This window comes from Tripterygium wilfordii, chromosome 12 (assembly GCF_013401445.1).
Source record: "Tripterygium wilfordii isolate XIE 37 chromosome 12, ASM1340144v1, whole genome shotgun sequence".
NCBI lineage: Eukaryota > Viridiplantae > Streptophyta > Magnoliopsida > Celastrales > Celastraceae > Tripterygium > Tripterygium wilfordii.
In genome coordinates this window covers 4,728,404-4,752,090 of record NC_052243.1, presented here as the reverse complement: position 1 = coordinate 4,752,090, position 23,687 = coordinate 4,728,404, and the positions used below count along the sequence as shown (strand labels likewise).

The following is a 23,687-nucleotide window of genomic DNA, read 5'->3' as shown; positions in this document are numbered from 1 at the left end:
AAGTGTGTTTTCAAGTGTTCATTTTCTTCCATTGTAGAACTCCAACACTCTAAATTTTCCATAAAGTTCACTTTTCAACACTTGAAAATGTGTTATCAAGTGTCCATTGGACATGCTCTAAAGCTTTTGAGTCCGCAGATGTTTATCATTTATTGCCCTAGGTCTGTACCTTCGTCTTAAAGTTGCACTCTGAAGTGGTATATTGGGCCTAAGTTTATCTCAAGCATAGTCTTTCTTATTGGGCTTCTTTATTTGTTATTGACTTATTGGCTTATTAGTCTTTTTCCTAATGTCTCATGCCCATATACTTTTGGCCCATATTATTTTAGTCTCATTTCAATTATGTTTGTTTATTAATTCCTGTCCATCTTATATCCATTGGGCTGATACATGTACACTTTTTTCCCCCCCTCTGGCACAAGAAAGAACATACTACAAGCCACGCCAATCCAAACTAAGACAATGATCTGAAGGATCATGATCACCGTCTAATCAATATTGAAGATCCAGAAAGTCTCCTGGCTGCGGCCCATTTGACGAAAATATCTACTCAGACATTATGATGCCTGCTAACATTCGAAATAGTCTAGCTTTGAATCTCATTCAAAAACCTTGAGATTTTTTTGAATGGAAAAATGCATGGAAATAGGCATCAGGCATGCTAGGGATTAAACCAAAGGCGGACCTACGTTGAAGGGACTGGGGGCATGTGCCCCCAGTGAAAAAAAAAATTTTAATACTAAATATGCTATAATTAGTTAATTACATGTCAAATAAAGTTTAAGGTCCCCAATCAAAAAAATTGATGCCTCCAATCCATTAATTTTTACCTAATCCACTAACTAGTTTATACCCAACCCAACCTCATAAATCTTAGAAATTGTTTCATGTGACGCTACAAATTCAACAAAAAAAACTCAAGCACATGGCCTTTTGAGATACTTGCAATCATTTGATTTTGTTTTCAATTTGTAACTAATGATGATTATGTTGGGGATTACATATGAATTATCATTGGTTTTACAAATAAAAGATGGAGACATGTTGAATACTATTGTGATAATTACAATGTATCTTCTTATTTCTTCGAACTATTATTAATGTGTTTTTGTATTTGCAATCAATAATCATAAATTGATTATATATAGAACCCAACAAAAAAATTCTGGGGGCGCTGCCCCCGGACCCCGCAATACTTTTGTGTCCTCACTGATTCAAATTCTTGGGTCCGCCACTGGTTTAAACAAATCCTAACCTACCCCATAATAACTATTGGGATTATACATATTCCTGCAGACAATCTAATTAAGAGTATTGTAAAATGTTTCCAGTTACCTCCTCCCTAGCTCGTATTCATACATGCATGCTACCATCTTTTGCGACCAAGCTCGCTCTTTTTGTCTAGGGATTCAAGACACAAACCAAGTCGAGGTGTTCACCTCTGACTTTAAAAGTGATTAATTGATTGTCATGCCTCTGTGCTTGCAGTCTCAGCAATTTCATCTCAAGCACTAGGTCATGCAAACCAAGAACTTTGGATTGTAGCCTTATCAAGTGAACCCCAACAAAGCAGAAGCCACGGAGAGATCAGAGATCATGAACTGCCATGGTTACCAATTCTTGTCAAATGATTCAGGCATGAAACTCTGCTCGAGTCTTGACTGACACAAATAAAGTACGGAAAAAGAAAAGGGTTAAAGGCTCGGCAAACATGCGCATTTTGTAACCAAACTAAAACAAGAGTGAAGACAACAATTAATTAAAAACATCTAGCCTCTAATCCTTCCCGGTGGATACTCATTTCTCATGCTCAAGGTACAATTACAAACACGCACAACCATACACAATGCATTGTGCGATACCATTAACTATGCATATGCAAAGGAAATTGGGCATGAAGACTTCGATTCCTACATGGAGGTCATCGAGTCTCTTGGTCTACGTTGAACGCAAAGGGGTAGGTACCTAGTCTTATGGATTAATGTTCCCCCTTAAGGCTCGGCTTTGCTAGCACCCTAGTTTCACACTCAAAGACCAATTAACCATAACTCTCTCATGCATATTCCGTAAATTCCACAAAATCACATCATCAATACACACAATTAATGGTTATGCAATTTAACTCAATCAATTGGGAAAATCATGCATTGGGTATTAACAATTCCTAATCAAGCATGTTAAGTCAAGTTCCTCTACTACACAACGAATACAAAGAACACAACACACCAATTCTTATGTATTAATGTTCCCTCTTGGGGCTTAGCTTTGTTGTCGAACCCGATTCACACTCCGAGTCTAAGAAACACAATATAACATGCTATTCTCTTGCACTCAAATATATAGCTATCACAAAATCGAAAGATAGAGATCGAAGCTACGACTCTTTAAACATACCTCAAGCAATCGAAACTTGCATCCACCACTCCGGACTAGAAACTAGAAATCAAACCTAGTCACTCATGATATTGAAGATAAACAACCAATTTATTGATCAAAACTAGTGTTAACAGTAAAATCAAGAGAAAACTTAACAAAAACTTGAGAGAATATGATAACCTAAGAGAGAGAATGAGATGGAGGCTACTCCCCCAAAAGGAGATATTCCTTCAAGAATGGTGTTCTTAGGGTTAAAACACCCTATTTGGTAATGAAAATACCTAATTACCCTTACAAGATCAATCCCTATTGGTTACAATTAAGAAATACCCAAAAAACTCTTCAAAAATATGTGTTGCAGCTGTTGGTTCGCGACAAGGTGTCCGGATGACTTCTGAAGGTGTTCGAACACCTGGGCTTCATCAAGTTTTCGTCATAGGCTCTGTTTCATTTTTCAAAGGATGTGTCCGAACACCTAAGCATGGTGTCCGGACACCTCACTACAAAAATGCCCAAAAAGGTGCTCCAAGTTGCCAGAATTAGGTCCAATTCCTACAAAACCAAGGGGAAACATTTGTAAGTGTAAAACTAATCTAAAATACAATAAAATACATTAGCTATACCTAAGGGTATGAAGGTATGATATTGTAGGCATGATACTCGACGTCGTCGACATAGGGTATAATGTCGTCGATATTGATCAACGGTTGGTTTGTAACTGCATGGTTTAGGGTTTCAGGCTTTATAGGCCATGTTTGGAGGTGCTAGAAGTTAGTAGAAGTTAAATGATATATAAATAACGATTAGACTATATCTACGTTGACTCGTGATCAAAGATGAATAAGATGGATCAGTGGTGGCCCTAGGTTGGGGCGACCACCCCAGGCCCCCAAATCCCCAAGCTCCCAAATTTTTGGAAAAAATATTACAAAAAATCAACTTAAAAATGAATAATTCCCAACGTATTTCAACTAAAAATTCAATAAATAAATTTTAAAATAAATTAAAAATAAAATAGGGGTCCTTTTTGTAGAGTTTGCCTGGGGTCTCTGTAGACTCAGGTACGCCACTAAGATGGATAACTATTTTTCATCATAACATATACCAAATTTCTTATGTGGTGAAGAAATCACGGTTTGGATGAGCAATCCAATAAAAGAGATTTTGTTCAAATTAGTATTAAAATATGTTGATCTAAAATAGTCAGTATAAAATTGGAAATTTAAATCTTTATATTGATTTATAATTTATAATAGACATATTAACAAAGAAATTTGACACATCACCTATCAGGCTCATATCCAAACTGGACGGTAACAGTTACCCGCTTAACGGCTCTTTTGTTTTTTGTTTTATTTTTTAAAAAAAGTTTTATATAAAAGAGGCTATAGCTGTTAGAGAAGAGGGAGATGACGTGGTTGTCTCTGATTGGTCAAGATTTAGCTCCCTAGATCATAAATGCGAAATATTTAATTTTTTGATTTAACTGCTTTCTACGAAGAGTTAGGTCCTCTTGCACTCTCGCAGCTTCTCGTTGACCTGGACTCACACCATCTTCTCCGATAACAGGGAGAGAGGAAGGGAGACGCACCTATGGCTCGGTCCTGGACTCACCTGGGCTTAGCGCTTCTCGTTATTCATTTTTCAATCGGATACAATCTTGCCGGCGCTGAGTCGGTTAATCATCGGCAGTCGATGATAATTCCCCTACATCTCACCTCCCCTAATGTTTTCAATCTACGACGCGCCTCCGATGGAATTCATTTCCGACGTCATCTACAGAGCTCGCACACCCCTAACGCTCGGATGCGTCTCTACGACGATCTTCTCTCCAACGGGTACGTTTTCGATTTTCCTTATGCGTTTCGTTTTTGTTTTACTGCGGACATATTGAATTTAGATTTATTTTGTTATAATCAGTTATTACACGACACGGCTGTGGATTGGTAATCCGCCTCAGGAATTTGCGCTTATAGTGGACACCGGGAGTACTGTGACTTACGTTCCGTGCTCAGGATGCGAACGGTGCGGGAAGCATCAGGTTTTGGCTTCTTGATTCAACTTCCAATTACCAATGCTGAATCAAGTCTTGGTTTTCTTCGATTCTGTGTTTTGTTTCCAATCAAGTATTGTTTTGTAACCACAGTTTCTTAGCTCCAATAATAGATGGACGAGTGATGTTAATGTTTGCAAACCAAATTTTCCTTTGGTTACATGAAATTTAATTTAAAATTTATTTGACCCAGGTCTAAGAAAATTTTAGTGTTATACCGTTATCTGAGGAAAGGTTTGTCTTAAAAATATAATGGATTTTTTCTGTCTTTATTTTGAAGTGTAAGTTTGTGGATTCGATTCCTCGAGTAAACTGATTATAAAGCGGTGACTTGCTATGTTATTGGATCCAGAGAACTATTGTAGCTCGATAAAATACAAGCCTGTTTTATAGAATGAATGAAAGAGATCCATGGTCTTTTTCATTGGGGAGTGCCAATTAATTTTCGTTTTTAAAATGGAAATGTAATTTTCTTGGTTCGCCGATATGATTTAATTGTGGTATTTGCCCGTTCATCTTTTCCGAGAACTAATTTTGTTATTGTTTAGGATCCAATGTTCCAACCCGAGCTGTCTACTACCTACCAAGCTGTAAAGTGCAATCCTAGTTGTAACTGTGACGATGAGGGAAAACAATGCACATATGAGAGACGATATGCTGAGATGAGCTCTAGCAGTGGTGTTCTTGCTGAGGATGTCATTTCTTTTGGCAATGAAAGTGAACTCACGCCTCAACGTGCTGTTTTTGGGTGTGAAAATATGGAAACCGGGGATCTTTACAGCCAACGTGCTGATGGTATAATGGGTTTGGGTCGTGGTCAGCTTAGTGTTGTGGATCAGCTAGTTGACAAGAGTGTTATTAGTGACTCATTTTCACTATGTTATGGTGGAATGGATGTGGGCGGGGGAGCAATGGTTCTTGGTGGGATATCTCCTCCCCATGATATGGCATTTACCCGTTCAGACCCCTTCCGCAGGTAGAATATGACGACAACATCATGATGATTGATTTATTTTTGCGAAGTATGCGTTGTGCATCTCACACATTTACTATAGTTTTTGGGTGACAACAGTCCATACTACAATATTGAGCTTAAAGAACTACATGTTGCTGGGAAGCCATTGAAATTAAGCCCAAAGATCTTTGATGGTAAGCATGGAACAGTCTTGGACAGCGGGACTACATATGCCTACTTCCCCGAAGATGCTTTTATTGCATTCAAGAGTGCTGTGAGTTCCATGGCTCCATTTTCCATCTTGTCTTGCTTTAGTTGGTTTCAAAGTTGATTTTTTAGTATTTAATGTGACAGTCAAGCTGTGTTTCTCTTTGAGCAAATTACTCTTTTAAATATTCTTCTTTCTATCACCAGATCCGTGCATCTAAGTAAAGAGCTTTATTTTATTTAGCCATATTTGAGGTTCAGAAGTATATGCTTGTGTTCGCTAGTAGTGTTTAGTTAGCCTTGATGAACAATATATAAGTAACATGCGACAGCTTTAGCAGTCCTTGTTTCACGGGATTCCCAAGGGTTAAATGATTAAATTATCCTCTACCCAAGAGGTTGGCCTTTCGGGTGAAATGAAAATTTAACAATCACCTTTGATGGACTTGCGATGTAGACTGCATTATAGGTTTATCAATTAAAAAGAGTTAAAGAACATGAAGAGTAGCTGAACAGGGAAGATGATAAGTGGCTTGAATAGTTATACCATGATTTGGAATATAAGATAATGAAAGAGAGAGAGAAAAGATCGTCAACACTGATATGACTTCTTTCATTCAGCCAAAGAATAATTATTTTGTGTGTGTGTGAGTGTATGTGTGCGAGTTTTCCTTTTTTATTTTTAGAGTATGTTTGGATTGAGGGATTTGGGGGAATGGAAGAGAAGGGAATGGAAAGAAGGGAAAAGAAGTGAATGGAAGGTAGAAATACCTTTTCCTCTTTCATGTTTGGATAGATAAAAAAAATTTGTTATTTCTCTTGTTTGGATATCTATCATAAAAGAAAAGAAAGAAAAGGAAATTGGTTTAATTTACTAATTTATCCTTATTTTTATGTTAAAATATTCTGTACAAGGGTAAAATAAGTTTTTCACATAACTTAACTCTCTCTTCCCCTCCCCTCCCCTCCAAATGACCCATTTTGGGGAGGAAGTATTTTGACAAAAATTTGAGGAAATTTTCCGCCTAATTCTCCTCAAATCCATTCCTTTATTTTTAAAAAAATTATTCAGACAAGGGAATTGGAAGGAAACCTCATTTCTATTCTCTTCCTTCCCCCCAAATCCCTCAATCCAAAAATGCTTTTAAAGAATCAATGTGTTTGTAGGTCTTGTAATCCTCTAGGACCTCTATTTTCTTTGATGCAATGTGTTTCTCTGGCTCATGATAATATTAATAATGACCACCAAGGCTATGGAATTTGGAATAAGAAAAAGATTTAGAATTTTTTTAAAAAAGTGAGTTTATAGGATTCCAACCACCCTCCTTTACAAAGAAAGAGTATATTAAAGTCTTTGAGCTTGAAGGACAAAATATTTTTTTATCTGAACGTCTTTTTAAGATCTTTGAAAGTTTCATATGATATGCTTGCCTACTGGGTGCTGTAACCTGTTCCGATGATGATGGTTAACATATGTTTTTCATACCAAAGTGATGCATCAATTATATCAATATGGATACCATCTTTTATATTTTTCTATTTGGACAATTACGTAATAGTGTACTTGGCATAAAACAGCACGCCATGGGAATAATAATGGTTCATGGTTAATTTTGAATCAATTGCAGATCATGAAGGAGATCCATTCCCTCAAGCAAATACGTGGCCCCGATCCGAATTACCATGACATATGTTTTTCTGGTGCTGGAAGGTATTAATAATTATAAGCTCATAGAATTGTCAGCTTTTATCACCGTATTGATAGTTAGACGCCTTTAATCTGTTTCTGAGTTCTTTATGTGAAACTTGATGTAGGGATGTCTCTCAACTGTCAAAAGTTTTCCCGGAGGTTAACATGGTATTTAACAACGGACAGAAGTTAACATTGTCTCCAGAGAACTACCTATTTCGGGTAATTTGATTAGCTAACATTCTTGAACTTCCCCTATTTGAGGACATAGGAAAGCTAAAAAAATTTGCTGGTCTTTTGTCTTGCTTTGTTTCTAATATTTTCTAAATACTCCATGATATTATCTTTTCTTTGTTTAACTTTCTAATGTTCTTTTTTCTTCCTCTATTTTTAACGCCATGATCTGAAGCACACAAAGGTTAGTGGTGCATATTGCTTGGGGGTTTTCCAGAATGGGAAGGATCCAACTACTCTCTTAGGAGGTATACAATATATTTGCAGATCTCTCTCCCCCTCCCCCTATGTGTGTGCGTGTGTGCGCCCATGCGCTCAAGTCACTTTAATGATTCATTTATTAAGGAACTGAGATCTCTTAATTTTAATTTGTCTGTGGCAGGAATTGTTGTACGTAATACCCTTGTTACCTATGATCGGGAGAATGATAAAATTGGATTTTGGAAAACTAATTGTTCAGAATTATGGAGGAGACTGCAAATTCCTGGTGGTCCCACCCCATCACCTTCAGTTTTCCCCAGCAGTAATGAAAGTACAAGAATGCCTCCTAGCCCAGTGCCTAGTGCTACTGGATTGCCGCCAGATATCCTTCCAGGTAGTGTTCTCTTGCAAAATGTATCTGGCCTTTATTCCTCTCATCAGATTAAAAATACATGTCCAAAAAGTCTTGAGGATGTGATGTGCCTATTTTAGCAATTGGTTTTCAATGGTTTGCTTGTTTTTCTTGCAGCATGCAACGGTTAGAAATATATTATAATTATCATCTAAGTCAAAAACTACCAATGATATTGTTAACAGATTGTTCATATTATCTTTAAGCAAGATTAGGCATTATTCTTGCTTGTCTCTAATTTTTCTAGTGAAGGTTCTTATTTTGCCTCTTGTGTTGGTTTTCAGATGAAAGGACCATATATCTTTAGTTTGTACTTCCATATTCATATGGTTTTTGGTTGCCTTGTCCAAATTCCTCTATCGTGTTTACCTTCCATTGGATAAACATCAAAGATTGTGGACAACTCCCACTCAACAGTAGTATCTAACAAGATCAAAGGACTCCCTTTCAATAGCGACAAATCTTCTATATTTATAACTGCATTGGCTAATTCTGATTCTCTGCAACTTATGAGGTTCTTTGGCATTGGACGATGTACTTTGTTGTTCCTGATAGCCGTAGGGGCTGGGGTGGAGGTTAGGTCCTCGAGGGATAATGTACTCCATTGATGGGTTGCTGATTGTTAGTGTGAGGATTGCTGTGTTTTGTTCAGTATGGATGGTTGTCAAATATTATTGATTTGTTGTTAAAAACAGGTTACTGGTTGTAATTTTTGTTTGTTGTCGTAGGCAGCATAAGTTGTGTGTCATAATGAGTGACAGGGGAGTAGTTTTTGGAACCTGGTGGTAGGTTTGGCAGTCAGTGACCGTGGCATGTTAAATGTCCGAAGATTCTTGCCTGCAATCTGATATCATATTTTAACACTTGCCAACATTTTTCCAATCAACAAGTTTAGTCATAGTTGGCTTAAAAGTTGCCTATAGATACTGAAGTTCTTGAAGTCGGGCTATTTCAGGACGTTTTGTCAAACCTAAAACCAGAAAAGAAAAAAGATACAATGCCTTTTCTACATTTCTGGAGATATAATGTGATTTTGGTAGACAAAATCACTTGGCCCTGCATCATTTAGAAAGAAAGACATAATGATTTTTCATACCTGCATTTGTGTGGATTTGACCTTCATTTGATTTTGCATATGGCATGATTATAATTGCAAGATCTGCGTGGACATTCTGTCATTTTATTTGGTCATCATACGTGGTCCAGGAAGGCAATGTAGTTCTCTAGTCATGTTTTTCTTTACTTTCTATAGCATTTTAAATATACTAGTAATTACATGCAACGAAAATTATATCATAATCGTCATATATTCATGAGCTATATGCATACTTCATCTTGTAGCTTATATTATGGAATTTTGATGATGATGCTACCTTTGTGCATCCTATATACAGGTGAATTTCAGATTGGAATGATAACCTTTGATATGTCAATAACTGTGAATAACATTTCACAGAAGCCCAATTTCACTGAACTTGCAGAGTTCATTGCCCATGAAATGGAAATTGATGATTTACAGGTATTATAGTATTTCTTCACCTTTTCAGGTTTTAAGTCTCATGGACTCTGCAAATCAAGAAATTGTATATTATTTATAGGGGGCTGTTTTCAGCTGGCTGTTGAACTCATCTTTAATTGGATCTTCATCACTGAATTATGAAATATTTTGCTTTAGAGACCGCAAACCCACTGACTAACCTGGGTAACTGGCAATTACAGCTCTCAAAAGCTTCAAGCATGGAATTCAACATTTCTGGCCTAGAAACTATTGCTGGTTAATTACTCATACACAGAAAAGAAAAGCTAACCAGGGGAAGTTTAAATTAAAAGAAAAAAAGAAAAAGGAAATTTTGTGTTGGGTTTGATCCTTGTAAGATTCAAAGTTAATGATTAGCGGGCGGGATGAAAAATATAATGATTAGTAAGGGCAGTGTTAACCTAAATTCAGTTGAATCATTAGCGACATTTTGTACGTCCAGTTCCATCTGAAATGAGATGAGAAGAATATTGCTTTGTCCCAGCAAGCATTCTATATTGACTGATTTTGGCTGAAGACTTATCCCAAGGTCTGATTTTCAGGTTCATCTGTTAAATTTTTATCGCAAAGAAAATGCTTATCTTGTTAGATGGGCCATCTTTCCACCCGAATCAACTAGATACATCTCAAATAGTACGGCAATGGTAATCATTCTATTTTGATCAAGTATGCAACTGGTTTGCTCTGTAAATTTTGTTGAATATGTGCCAGCTGATGCTTTGTCATTTCAATGTGTCAGAGCATAATTCTGCGATTAAAGGAACATCGTCTACAGTTTCCTGAAAGATTTGGGAGTTATCAGTTGCTTGAATGGAATGTAGAGCCTCGAAGGGAGCAGTATGTTTTCTTCCTATTTTTCAAGTTTCTAGTGCTTTTTTTTTGCATGGCCCTTTTTGACTCTTATACATGATTTAATTTTATTTTCTAAGCTCATGAACACAGTAAAAGCCCCCAAGTTCACTTGTGTACATCTTGGAAAAAATCATGCCCAGAAAGGGAAGAAAAAAAGAAAGAAAGAAATAATTTTCATGCTTAAAATACTCTTTGTGGTAGAGAAACTTCATTGATCACAGTTCTTCTAAGATCCAACATCTGGGACGTATTTAAATTTAATAACTGTTCATTTTTTCAATGTCCTGACATACACTATGAACTGGTCTTTGGCTAAATCAATTCTCATAAATGTTGACCTGGTGGGTCAGTTACTGATAAAATAACATGTATTTCCCTTCATTTCTCTTTTCTATTATTTCTTCTCTATGAATAGCCTGCGGCCTTAAGATAGATTGCCCCAGTAACTATTTAAGAATTATTTTTACCGCCTGACAAAATAGGGCAATTGTAATGTTCATGACTTCATGTACTGTGTAATGTTTATAGCCTTATAGGATTACTCTGAGGAAGGAGTAATTGTCAAAAAGGTCAGAGTAGGAGATTAGAATCGAGTATGCCATTAGGAATGGCAGGTTTTCATTTTTATTTTATATTGGTGATGCAGATTATAAGACACAAGGGATTCAAAGATCATGGAATTTTGAATTACAGTTTATTTGCAAGTTTAGGTCCTTTTCAATTAGGTTTAGGTTTGATTTTATGTTTTACTTGTTAGGTCACTTTTATTAGGGTTTTATAGTTTTAAGAAGCGAGGACATTATCGTAATTTTGAAGTTAATTAGAAAAAGAAAATTAATTATTTATTAGTATTTTACTATGGTATCTTAGGAAGTCGATTACTTGTTAAAGAAGTAGTAATATCTTTTAGGGGTCAATTAGAAGGAGTTTTATTTCCTTTTAGTATTTGTTTCTAATTAGGAGTTTTTTAAAGGTTTGGTTTATGATTTCTCTATTTAAGGATTGTAATCTCCAATGAGAGAGACAACTTTTAAACTTTTATTCAATCATAATACAGAATTTTTTGTGGGTTTAATCACTAGAGACTCCATTGAGTCGATTCTATCTCCTTTCTTCTAATCTATGCGTTCAAATCCCTTTTTTGCTATTCCTTATTGTTGTCGATAATTTTTCCTCCATCAATTGGTATCCTTAACTTCTTCGGGATGCCTGTGGACTCATGCCAAGGGTAATAGTCACGCAGCACGTAGTGGCAGTGGCGGCAACATAATTTCTTTCGCCGGAGCCGTTTCTGTAGGGTTATGGGGGTAACTCTATTAGTACTCTGTAGATCACATAGTTTTTCTATGCTCAGTATTAGTTTTCTTGAAGGAGCCTTTCATTGTGTTAGCAAGGAGCCTTCATGGAATCGGTATGATAACCACATTATTTGGGAAATTCTACTAGTTAGATGTTATGTAACATCGTCTTTTTATGCTGTTTCTCTACCCGTTTTTATTTCTAAAATGACTTGTCATATGCTATTCCAGTCTTTTGGTACCAGACTACCATCTGCTAGAAATCACTATAAAGGCACACAATATCAGGAACTTTAATCAGATAGGACTATGTGGAGGAACTTTAATCAGATAGGACTATGTGGAGATGAATGCATGATCATTGATTTTTTCATAATTTCCCCGGCTTTTTTGTTGGGGGTAGTTCTCTGTTTAAAAGTGGGCTATTCGTAGTTACGTGTATTCTCAAAACAGTTTAGCTATGGATAGCTTTTGCTGCATTGACGTTTTTGGCTCCTCTGGACCATTGCAGGACATGGTGGAAGCAGCACTTCTTGGCGGTGGCTGTTGGAGTTCTGGTAACTCTGGTTGTTGGTATGTCAATTATGGGGGTGTGGTTGGTTTGGAGGCACAGGCAACGTGCATTTGGTACATATCAGCCTGTTGGTGCTATTATTCCTGAGCAAGAGCTTCAGCCACTTTGATTTTGACTTTTTGGTAGGCATGCTGATTCTGATGCATAGTTCTCCTCTGTAGTTTTCTGTTTCCATGACTAGGTTTCGCATCACATAGCTTCACCCGAAGGGACGAAATTTATTATACCTCAACTGCTGTAATACGAAAGAGAAAAAATTATACAAAAATGACAACAATTCTATAGGTTTTGGATATTGTGGTTGTATGTACCTAGATGAGGCCAGAAACAAAATATTATTGCACTTTACATTTTGATCTTCAAATGATGTTCAACTGCTGGAAGACCACATCCCATTAAATCTTGTTGTATCATATTACATATTACATCTTGTTTTAACATGTACAATGTTTTTTGGGATAAGTACCAGAGAAGCTATTGAATTTTAAAAAGAAAGTTAGTTGAGTCCCTTATCTTTTTTTTTTTGGGTCAAACCAGTCCTTCCCCTTTCAATTATGGTCCACATTTGACATTAGCCCTTAAACCATTTTGTCCTTAAAATAGTATGATGTGGACATCATTTTCTGACATCTATTTTATTTTGTTAAAAATTAGAAATATTTACTGACATGGCAAGTTATAAAAGAGGGGAAATTAGATAGCAGGGCAAAATACAACATTTGTACTCCAATAAGAACAAACCTGAAAAAAGTTTAGAGAAGAGTACAAATGATATTAAGTGACTTAAATGCCCCTACATATACATACATTCTCCTTTCTTATCCTTGTTCTTCCTTCCGCTTTTTTCTTTTCTGCAACAAATACTCTTCTTCTTTCTTCCACTTTCTTCTTCCCGGTGCCTCATCTCTTCTTCATTCATTGCTTCTTCTCTCTTTTTTCCTTTGCTTTCGACACAGATCGGCGTTTATTCTTCTTCTTTCTTGTGACTAAAATCGAGGTTTCTTCTTCTTCCTTCACTTGGGACAAAAACAGATCTGCAAAGTAGAGCTCTTGATCTAGAGAGAGAAATAGAGAACGGAAATGAAAAAGTCGTCATTCGATTGTCATCACTAGATCTGATATTTTATCTGTTTTGGAGCTGCTAATATTATATATGTTTTGCATATGCTGCAATTACATATGATAAGGCGCATCATCTTTTCTTCATTTTTTGTATTTTTTTTTCTTTTGATTATGGTTATTATGAATCTGTTTATATATTATCAATTTTGGATCTGTTGAAATTTTATCTGTTTTTTCAAAATATTATCTGTTTCTCTAAAATATTATCTGTTTCATCTGTCATAAATTTTCAAATGAAATCTGTCTAAAAAACATAACACAATTAAACCAAATCAGTTTCACTTGCCTAAAAATTTACAGATAACATATATATTCAACAATCCAGAATATCATTATCTATCATGAATACAATCATAAAATCCAAAAAAAAATCGCAAAAAATAAGATGATAGTATTACATGTCTTTCTATCGTGGTTCCTAACTTCTCACATCTAATACACATAATTTTCCTTTTCCACTATAAAAATAAGATATCTACTAGAAACATATATTATATATTAGAAACCGATAACATATGAACAAGTGCAAGTCGAAATAGATAACAAATTACCAGATTCGTGGGAATGGTGGACCACCGTCGTCCGACCATCGATCAAGGTCGCCGACCCACCAAAACAAAGTGTCGGAGCACCACAACTAATCCCCAACCATCATTCGCTGCCATCAATTGCCAATTCCATTGGATTTTGACCTTGAAGTCATGGCCAACCGTGAAGAAAAGTGCTCAATCCTGCCACCAGAGACTTTGCCGCCACAAGCAACCATCACGGGAGTGTAATCATTGGCTGGTCGGAATAGTCGTCAGAAAAGGAAGATTCAATTTGGGTGTCAAATTGGGAAGATGAGGGTATTTCTGTCAACAAAATAAATATTTATAACTTTTTGTCATTTATGAAATATTTCTTAAACTTAATGGATCTTATGGAACAAAACTTATTGGAGTGTCCTTATTGGAACAAAATTTTTAGTGGAGGGACTTATCACTAATTTTCCCTATAAAATAAAATAAAATAAACAAAGAAAACCCTAAATCTATCTCTCATTCTCCTCCATCCTCTTGCCTCGTCAAACCTAGAGCCAGTAGCTCCTCTAACACAAGTCTCTCTTTCTTTCTTTGATTGGGTCTGAGTTTTGAATTTGCTCTTGAAGTCATGGTAATTCTCAGAAACCAGATGTTAGGATTTGCTGAGGCAATGCGGGAAAGGTTGAGAAAGTAAGAAAAAATGGTCGCCGGAGATGGAGGTCACTGGATATGGAGATCGTCGGAGAGGGAAAAGGTTCAGATTATGGCAATTTTGATGTAAGTTTCCTTTTTTTAATCATATATAAAATAATGACATGTCAATATTTTATTGGTGAATGCCATGTGTTTGCCACATCAGATTATACATCGGCACTTAACTACAATGTAAACATCGTTAAGACGGAAGTTGAGGGGCTTGATTGGTCCGAAAAAATGTTAGGGGATCAACTGACATTTTTTTTTAAAATTCAGAGGCTTCCCTAATACTCATCCCATTTTTTTTATGTAATGTTAGGGATCACATTTAATGGGATCACAATCATCTCAACAATTCATCTTATCCCTTGATTGATGCAAGTGTAGGGGTACACAAAAACGGATGATTAAACCAAATAGTGATATGTCAATCACTGAGATGACTGAGACCCTGAGAATCTTCATTGACAGTATAATTGAATGGGAGCATGGCCGGTGGGTGGTTTCGGGCCATTATTACATGGGGTTGGGTCTAGGCACAAGTATAGGCTCAAAGAACTTGGCATAGCTAGCAATACTAAATCCTAATCAGAAGCCGACCTAAACTCGAAAATGATCACAAGGATGAGGTCCTTTTTTTTAAAGGACAATGATATATCTCTCATTTTGTGATCTCAAAAGACCCACAAACCTATGTAACATTAAAATAATCATTGATTAAAAACACATATGTTAGACCCACTTCACATTTAACACTCCACATTAAATGAAGGTATTTTGGGGTTACTTTTTGATGGTCTCAAACATTATTCTTTTTTAAAATGACAATTACATGACGATGGAGTTGGCTTTTGAAGTCACTAGAATTTTATTATTTTTGAAACAAATTATGAATATGTTTTGATTGGATTTACGATTCCAAATGTATATTTTTTGTCACAAAATAAAATATAATTTAACTTGAAAAAAACATAGTATGTTTTGGATATATATTCAAGTCTAGAATGTTGATATTTTTTTTCACATTGTATTTGATTTTTGTTTGGAATAAAAAACATATATTGAATATATATAAATTCCATCAAAACACATTTATAATCTTTTAAAAAAATAAAATAAAATAATAGTGATTTAAAAGACACTACACCAACAACTTTTGCGTGGGGGTAGGTAGGGTGGGGTGAGGTGTGTAGTAAAGGGCATGGGACCCCAACACTTAAAAGTGGCTGCTACGTCGTACGCTTCACGTGAAACTGCTGCCTCTTGACAAAAGTTGAAACCCGGTCATCCTCCTTTCGCAAGTCCTCAAACGGAACGACGCGTTAAGGTTGTTCTGCCCCACCTGGACAAGTAGCTTTAACTGCGCATTGAATTAGCGTTTACGCACGCTTAAAAGTGGAAAAAAAAATCGGTCCAAATTGATTTCACGTCGGATAATATCAAGTGTTTATGAAATATTTACATGTCCAGACCTTAATTTGGATTTAATTTTGAATGTATTTAATTGATCAAACCCTGATTGATTTAAGTCCGGACAAATAAATCGGATAATAATCTAATCCAGATTTGGGTCTGCACTGGTAAATCTTTGTGTTTGGATCCTGACCCAGTTTTAAACTGAACAAATTTTTTTTGTTTGGATCCAGATTTCGGACATATATTTATGTTCAAACTTGGTTTAAATCGGATTGAACAAATTCGATCATTCGAACCGGACAAAGTTTTGTCACCCTATGTACACCGTGGGACATGTTAGACTTGGTAGCTGGTCTTCGACCTTTCACACACATGCATTAAGAGATCAAACAACTAACTTAATCATTTGAACAAACGATTTTTTGTTCACTGAAATCTAAACCATAAATTATAAACACCAATTACTAACTTCTGAGCTCTAATATGTCGTTCTTAAATAAAAAAAAAGATTTAATATGTTTTAGCAAAAAATTGGAGCACCTCTCAACTCCTATAAATGAATCATAAACATAATCAAGATTTTTGTATAAACTTTTTAAGGCTTCTCTTCATTTTTTACATAAATTCATGGACTAGGATTTTGAGTACTGATCTTCTCCTCTGAATCCATGGATAAAGCTAAATGCTGTATTTCCACAATTCTAGTTAGCTAGGAATGTATCTTTTTAATTAAGAGACTTCAATTTCACTTTCCACAAAGGGAGAACAGCTAAACAGTAATTTCCTAATTATCAAAACTTGATTTAAGAATTTACATGAGTTGGACTGCATGCGCTGATATATTTATATTAATTTTTTTTTATTGGTTCCATGTTACTAAAAAAAAAAAACTAAACTTGTGCCCAATTGTGGTTGAATTGTCGGGTTAATGTCACTTTTAGCCACTATGAATCATGTTACAACTCTGATATATTTCTTATGAAAAATTGCAAGAAATTGCCCTATGAATTTGTTTTATGGGATAAGAAAGAAATTAATTTTAACACTTTAATCTCTCTGTTTTTTTTTTTTTCCTGAAATATGATATGATAATGACACGCCATGTCCTTTTTTAAAAATGTTTACCATTTGGGCAATATGCCAAGTCAGCCAAAGGGTGACCGAAATAGTAAAATATCTGACCGTGGAGCCATTAAGTAGTATTAATGGTCAAAGTGAAACGTTTAAAACGTTATTGATTGAGTTATAACATAACCCATTTGTAAAAAGTGACATTAACCCTGGAATTGCCACTTCTCTGATGAATCATATTGTCCATCATTATTGCACAACTAAATGTGAAAAGCAGTACAACGAAGAATTGAGTACAAACCCACTTTCACTAGCAGCACAACACAAACAAAAGAAACCCCGATCGATCGAACATCTACATATACATACATATTGTAACACATATATATATATATATAATAAACATTAAGGGCACTTGGGCTTGCCCTTAGAGTTCTTGAAGTTTCTGTAGCAGCTGCACTCATGCTTGTTTCCATAAGTCCCAGATGGCACGCACTTGCATTTTTCACAGCAGATTCCGCAGTACTTGAGGCACCGCTCCTGAAGCCCTGCTTTTGAGCACCTCACCTTGCACTTTCCGTCACAGAAACCTACAATATGCATATATATAAACATCCATTGCACCAAAATTTGCAGTTAAGACGACGCCGTTGAATTAAAAAAAGAAAAGAAAAAGAAGAAATTAAGTACCTGAACCAGCCATTGTGACCTCAAAGAAAGAGTAGAGGAAGAGGAGAGACAGGAGCAACAGAGTTGGAAGTACTGGTACTACTGACTTCTTCATTTCTGTGTTCTTTAGTTTTTGTTGGAGTGTGGCAGAGCCTTGGAGCTAGCAGGTATTTATAGTGAAAAAAGAGGGCTGGAATAGGTGAGAGGTTTGGAATGTGTTTTCCATACAAATAAATAAAAAAGCAACAAACTAATTTACAGACTGTCATTTAGTTTTTGTGACCGATGTCAAGGCCAAAGATATCATATCGGTTTGATATAACCCAATTAAGTGTTTTATAAATAAAGAATCACTCCTCATACAACAAGGCACGGTTTTGTCCTTCTAGACTGTCGCCTATGGTATTTACTTATACCTAAAATGGAGAATAATAATTTGTTGTGTTTGGGATGTATTTTCCAACAGCGAAGAACCATCACTCTTGCTTTTTTTTTTTTTTTTAATTTTTTGACAATGACGACACATCATCAGGAGTTGGCAAATGGGGGGCTCCATGGGACATAGCCCAAACAGGGAAGCCACATTGGGTGAAGTCTAAATGTTAGTATTCAATAATGCTGTCGGTGGTGGAGATGACTTTGCTTCATGTGCTGGTAAATTGGTAATTACAGATACCTCAGCACCTTGTTTTGCTTAGTTACGTAGGGACGGTTTTGGAACTCTCTTGAACCCAGAAAGTAGAGAGAAAAAGAGGAAGTAAATATAATAGTGCAAGACAAATGTTAGGGACACATATGTATCACGCCAACTTAACCTCCTACAGAGAAGGGTTGGATCATGCCGTAGTGGAAGTTGGATAGTGTTGCCTTATGTGTAGGGATTGGTGGTGTACATGTTGTTATTTAGTTTTCTACTTTTATATGTCAATTATCATCTTGTGTTTGTTGCACACGATGACTAGTAGTTGTGATAGTTATCACATTGTGTTATTGCTTCCTAGTTTAAAGGAGTTGAGTGTTGTGTCACGTTTGATGACAACTCAACCTCCTTTATTTGTTTGTATTTAATTTCATGTGGAAAGGACTGAGAGTAACGAGTATTAACAGTGGACTTTAAGTCTTGGAGGTTCTGGTTTTCCTCGAATTAAACCAACACCATTTTCATCACTCAAACAAAATTGGTAAACACAAGAATTCTGTTACAAAACGGGATCCAAGTTCCCTAGATAAACCCGTCACTCAATCAATGTCGCAAGCATGTAATAACAAAACGGGCCTAAAGCCCGAAACAATGCAGATAGTGGGCGAAAGATCCACTCAGGGCGTTCTGTTGCAACCCTTTTCCGCTTTGAAGATGCTGCAATGAACCACACCAGGACCAGGATGGAAGAAGCATGGGCGATTGAGGAAGTCGCCTTCCCGGTCTTTCAGTCGACTGTTCCATCCCTACTGCGGAACTAAGATTCGCAAGGGTGAGTGAAACCTGTGAGCTTTCGCAGGTTTGTGGGGTAAGACCTGCCATCCCAGCATCAGCATATCGTGCTAGAGTTGATGAGTTTGAGAAAGGTCATGAAAATGGTGCATGCTAACAATGCTGCTTGGAGTTGGAGTCAGTCAGTTTTTCCACTTTTGGATAATGTCTCTTGTAATTTGTAAATATATAGAGCAAAGTCGTCATTGACATATTTTCTCAAGAGTCTTGGTTTAATTTATACTCCTGCTGAGCATCCCTTTACCTGTAGAATTATTGTAGGCTCTTTGACGAAGGTACCTTGTAATTCTGTTTTTCTTGGAGCTGATCTGATTTTCTTCTTCAAGTTTTGTTCTAGGTCTTGGTGGTTCACGGCTGAGACATTGATCTTATTGAACTGGACTATCATTGTTATTGGGCCTTTCTCTTATTACACAGAACAGGTCCAATCTTAACCAGTTGAAGAAGCCCATTTTAGTCTTAGCTTTGAAACCCATTACAATCATGTAGAATGCATTTTATTATTAATTCAAATATCTCATTTCAAATCTTGTAAAGGTCACTTCTAATGACCGTTGCTGTAAAAGCATATAGAGTACAAACATCTCTTTTTGAGATTATTGTGAATGGAGTTTAATATGATTTCATTTGCAAAGCTTTTTCTCTACTGTTCACTTTCTTCTTACTCTTCATCTTCTTCCTTCTTTTTTCTTCTTCTTCTAAATTCTGCAAATACACAAACAATTTCAATTAACAACACGGTATCCGAGCAAGACACACATGGTGTTGTTGATCCACCTACTTCATCAATGGTTTTAACATCCATTTATGAAGCTACTAATTTCATAAGGGGAGTTACAACTTCTGCCTCCTTTGTTACCAAATGTTCCCGTGACATCATTGTCATTTGGAGGAACTCGTGAGGCAACTCTATCTAAACCCTAAACTTTTAACAAAAACACTAAATCAATCAATGGATCATTGGAGAATGGGGAGTATCTTGTGTTTTGCCCTCTTGCCATGATGTAAGATGAGTTGCAGTGATTAAAAAATTTGAGGTATCACTAAAAATACTATGACAAAATGAAGGTAAAATTAAATATTTTTTTTATCAATATCAATTAATTTTTGACAATTTTTTTTATATAAGTATAAATGTAATAATAAAATTGTTTTGATAGTGAAATTGAAACAATATCGTGTTTTGATGTTGAAATTAAGGTCAAGCATGTAGCCTCAAGTAACTCTCTACGATTTTAGTTTCTAATTCATTGTGGTATACCATAAATCGTTGTTTGGTCCGAACTCGATACCTTCAATCCAAAAGCAATTGAGAGGTGGAAACACAATGAGATGGGAGGAGTTCTAATTCCTAACTCAAATTTTGACTCCAATTCTCCCCCCCAAACTCATTAAATCATGATTTTTTTTTTAAAATAACATATTAAAGTTTAAGAGTTAAAAATTAATGCTTATGATTTAGAGCTTAAGGTTCAAATTTTAGGGTTTAAGATTTACTGTTTAGAATTTAGTATTTATAATCTTTTCTCTAAGATTTATTATATTATAATATTATGAACACCAAACTACTCAATCACATATTTTAAATCATGATTTAGACATGTATTTTGAGAAGAATTAAAAAAACCTATCCCAAAGACAATGCATCCAATGTACACGTAAAAGGACAAATGTATCACCGGTGCATCCAGATGACTCCATCTTCTGCCAGCTAAAGCTTGGATCGGGGGTGTTATCTCTGCTTTCTTTCATCTTGCCTTCATCAATGCATAATTTTCCCTCTGAAAGCTCTCCAATTTATAGAAAATAAATACTGGGATTGTAATTTTCTGGATAATCAAAAGACTCACAGTTAGCTCCACCAACAACAACCTCAAGCAGTCTCTCTTCGAATAATCTTCACCTATCTGATCCAAAATGAGCTGGTGGTGGGCTGGAGCCATTGGTGCTGCTAAGGTAAAACACAAACAATTCCACAATCTCAATTCAACTCTTCACTAATATGATTGAATTTATTTGTTGTCTCAGAAGAAATTCGAGGAAGACGATGCCCCAACAAGCTACCAGAGCGTGGCGCTCGTACTCGGAGTGACCGGAATTGTGGGCAATAGCTTGGCTGAGATTCTTCCCCTCTCTGACACCCCCGGTGGCCCATGGAAGGTGTACGGCGTGGGACGTCGTCCCCGGCCCAACTGGAACGCCGACCACCCAATCGAGTACATCCAGTGCGACATCTCCGATTCCGAAGATGCCCGCAACAAGCTCTCACAGCTCACCGACGTCACTCACGTCTTCTATGTGAGCTGGGCCAACCGATCATCTCCGCCACATCTGTCTCCAGACCGGTACCAAGCACTACGTCGGCCCTTTTGAGCTAATCGGCAAGATCCCGGCCCACGACCCGCCTTTCTCTGAGGATCTACCGAGATTAGATGTACCGAACTTCTACTACACCCAAGAGCACATACTGTTCGAGGAGGTCGCTGCAAAGGAGGGCCTGACTTGGTCAGTGCACCGACCCCATTACATTTTCGGCTTCTCCCCGTACAGCTTGATGAATATAATCGGGACGCTGTGTGTGTATGCTGCGATTTGCAAGGAGGAGGGAGTTCCGTTGAAATTTCCTGGAAGGAAAGCTGCGTGGGATTGTTATTTCACGGCGTCGGACGCGGATTTGATAGCAGAGCATCAAATATGGTCGTCAGTGGATCCGTACGCGAAGAACGAAGCCTTTAATATCATCAATGGGGATGTATTCAAGTGGAAGCATTTCTGGAAGGTACTGGCGGAGCAATTCGGGATAGAAGAATATGGGTTTGAAGGGGAAGGGCCGAGTCTGTCGGAGATGATGAAGAATAAGGGACCGGTATGGGAGAAGATTGTGAGGGAGAATCAGCTGCAGCCCACGAAGTTGGAGGAGGTCGGAGTGTGGTGGTTTGCGGATTTTGCATTTGGCGGAGAGGATGTCTTGCCTTTGATGAATAAGAGCAAGGAACATGGATTTTTGGGATTCAGAAACTCCAAGAACTCCTTCATTTACTGGATTGATAAAATGAAAGGTTACAAGATCGTTCCCTGAGAGCATATGGATATATGTATGGTGATGAAATCTGAGTGCCTACTATGTGTTTGTGGATTTGTCTGTAAGAGGCGCAGGATGTTAAGTTTTTTCCTAAATAATTCGAAGGTTCTTGTAAACTTGTAATGATGTCAACAAAAACGTATGTGTTTTTTTGGTAGTTCTTAATTGTTGGTTTTGAATAGTTGATAAATTCTATTAGTGATCAAAGATGTAGGAAGATTGGGAGGAGGAAGAATGCTTAAGAAAGAAGAAGTGAACCTAATAGTCTTAATAAAATCCTTTTTTCAGGATTTGTCCGTTTGAGGTGTTCAGGGGTGTTGGGTTGGGAACACCTTCCAATCCTTGACCGTTTCAAGCACTCAGGATTGTTGGGACAAAATATCTCTATAAGATTATATATAAAAATCTTAACACCTCCCAACATCTCCGAACCCAACACCTCTGAACCAATACCCCTGAACACCTCAAATGGGCAAGCCCTTAATGCTGTTGATTCCCCCAATTTTAATATACTTGGAAGTCCTGAACAGAATCGAAGCTGAAACCAAAGTCTTAAGAAACATCAAATTTAATCACAGCAACAGGAATTGGTTCATGCAGTCGCTAAACCCCAATGGCAATTAGGCAAAAAATACCAAATCCGACTAATTCTTGACCGGAGGATCAACACAAAACAATCCAACAGTACATGAATACTTACACAAGTAATATACCCACCACAGAAACACAGTGAAACTAAAATTTGTATGTGATAACAAGTTATGAATACAAAATATCTCATCGTCCCATCCGTTAGGCGTAAGTCACTCATGTGGATTGTAAATAAAGATCCACCTCAACTAAGAGAGACAAACCCGAATACTTTAAATGGATTGGCCCAAATCACAAAATATGCGACTTGTCAACAATAGCAAGAGATTGTACAAACAAGAGTTGGTTTGGTTGTCAATCGGTTGAGTTAGACATATGTGCATCCAAAGTTCGATTTCAACCACAAACGTAATTATCTGTGGTGTTTAAAAACATGAGATTGTTGGTGCAAGTAAATAAAATGTGTTTCCTAAGTTTGTTTTTCAACCTTTTCTGAATTGCATTGTCAAAGAGACAGAAAAAAATGAAGCATAAGCAGTTGGGCTTTATTGGGTAATATGGGCCTACATGCTCTTTTGTGTTTAATTGTTTATTCCCCTAGTCCCCTATAGAGATGGCAACGGGTCGGGTACCCT

General features: G+C 36.7%; 2 protein-coding genes and 1 pseudogene across 2 annotated transcripts; 2 read left to right on the top strand and 1 right to left on the bottom strand.

The window, feature by feature from the left end:
* Positions 1–3,875: 3,875 nt before the first annotated feature.
* Positions 3,876–12,772, top strand: LOC120011129 (aspartic proteinase 39-like). Its single transcript, XM_038862187.1, has 12 exons — positions 3,876–4,214; positions 4,297–4,417; positions 4,978–5,405; positions 5,502–5,658; positions 7,220–7,302; positions 7,407–7,503; positions 7,691–7,763; positions 7,898–8,110; positions 9,523–9,647; positions 10,208–10,309; positions 10,405–10,502; positions 12,327–12,772. Exons 1-12 carry the CDS (start codon positions 3,970–3,972, stop codon positions 12,496–12,498), a joined length of 1,914 nt encoding a protein of 637 aa, XP_038718115.1. The 5' UTR covers positions 3,876–3,969; the 3' UTR covers positions 12,499–12,772.
* Positions 12,773–17,446: 4,674 nt separating this feature from the next.
* On the bottom strand, positions 17,447–18,046 carry LOC120011532 (peamaclein-like). The gene is made up of 2 exons (XM_038862665.1): positions 17,909–18,046; positions 17,447–17,808 (listed from the first exon to the last, which is right to left on the bottom strand). The coding sequence occupies exons 1-2, from the start codon at positions 18,000–18,002 to the stop codon at positions 17,624–17,626; spliced, it is 279 nt and encodes a 92-aa protein (XP_038718593.1). The 5' UTR covers positions 18,003–18,046; the 3' UTR covers positions 17,447–17,623.
* Positions 18,047–20,983: 2,937 nt separating this feature from the next.
* On the top strand, positions 20,984–22,618 carry LOC120010109 (annotated as a pseudogene).
* Positions 22,619–23,687: the final 1,069 nt, after the last annotated feature.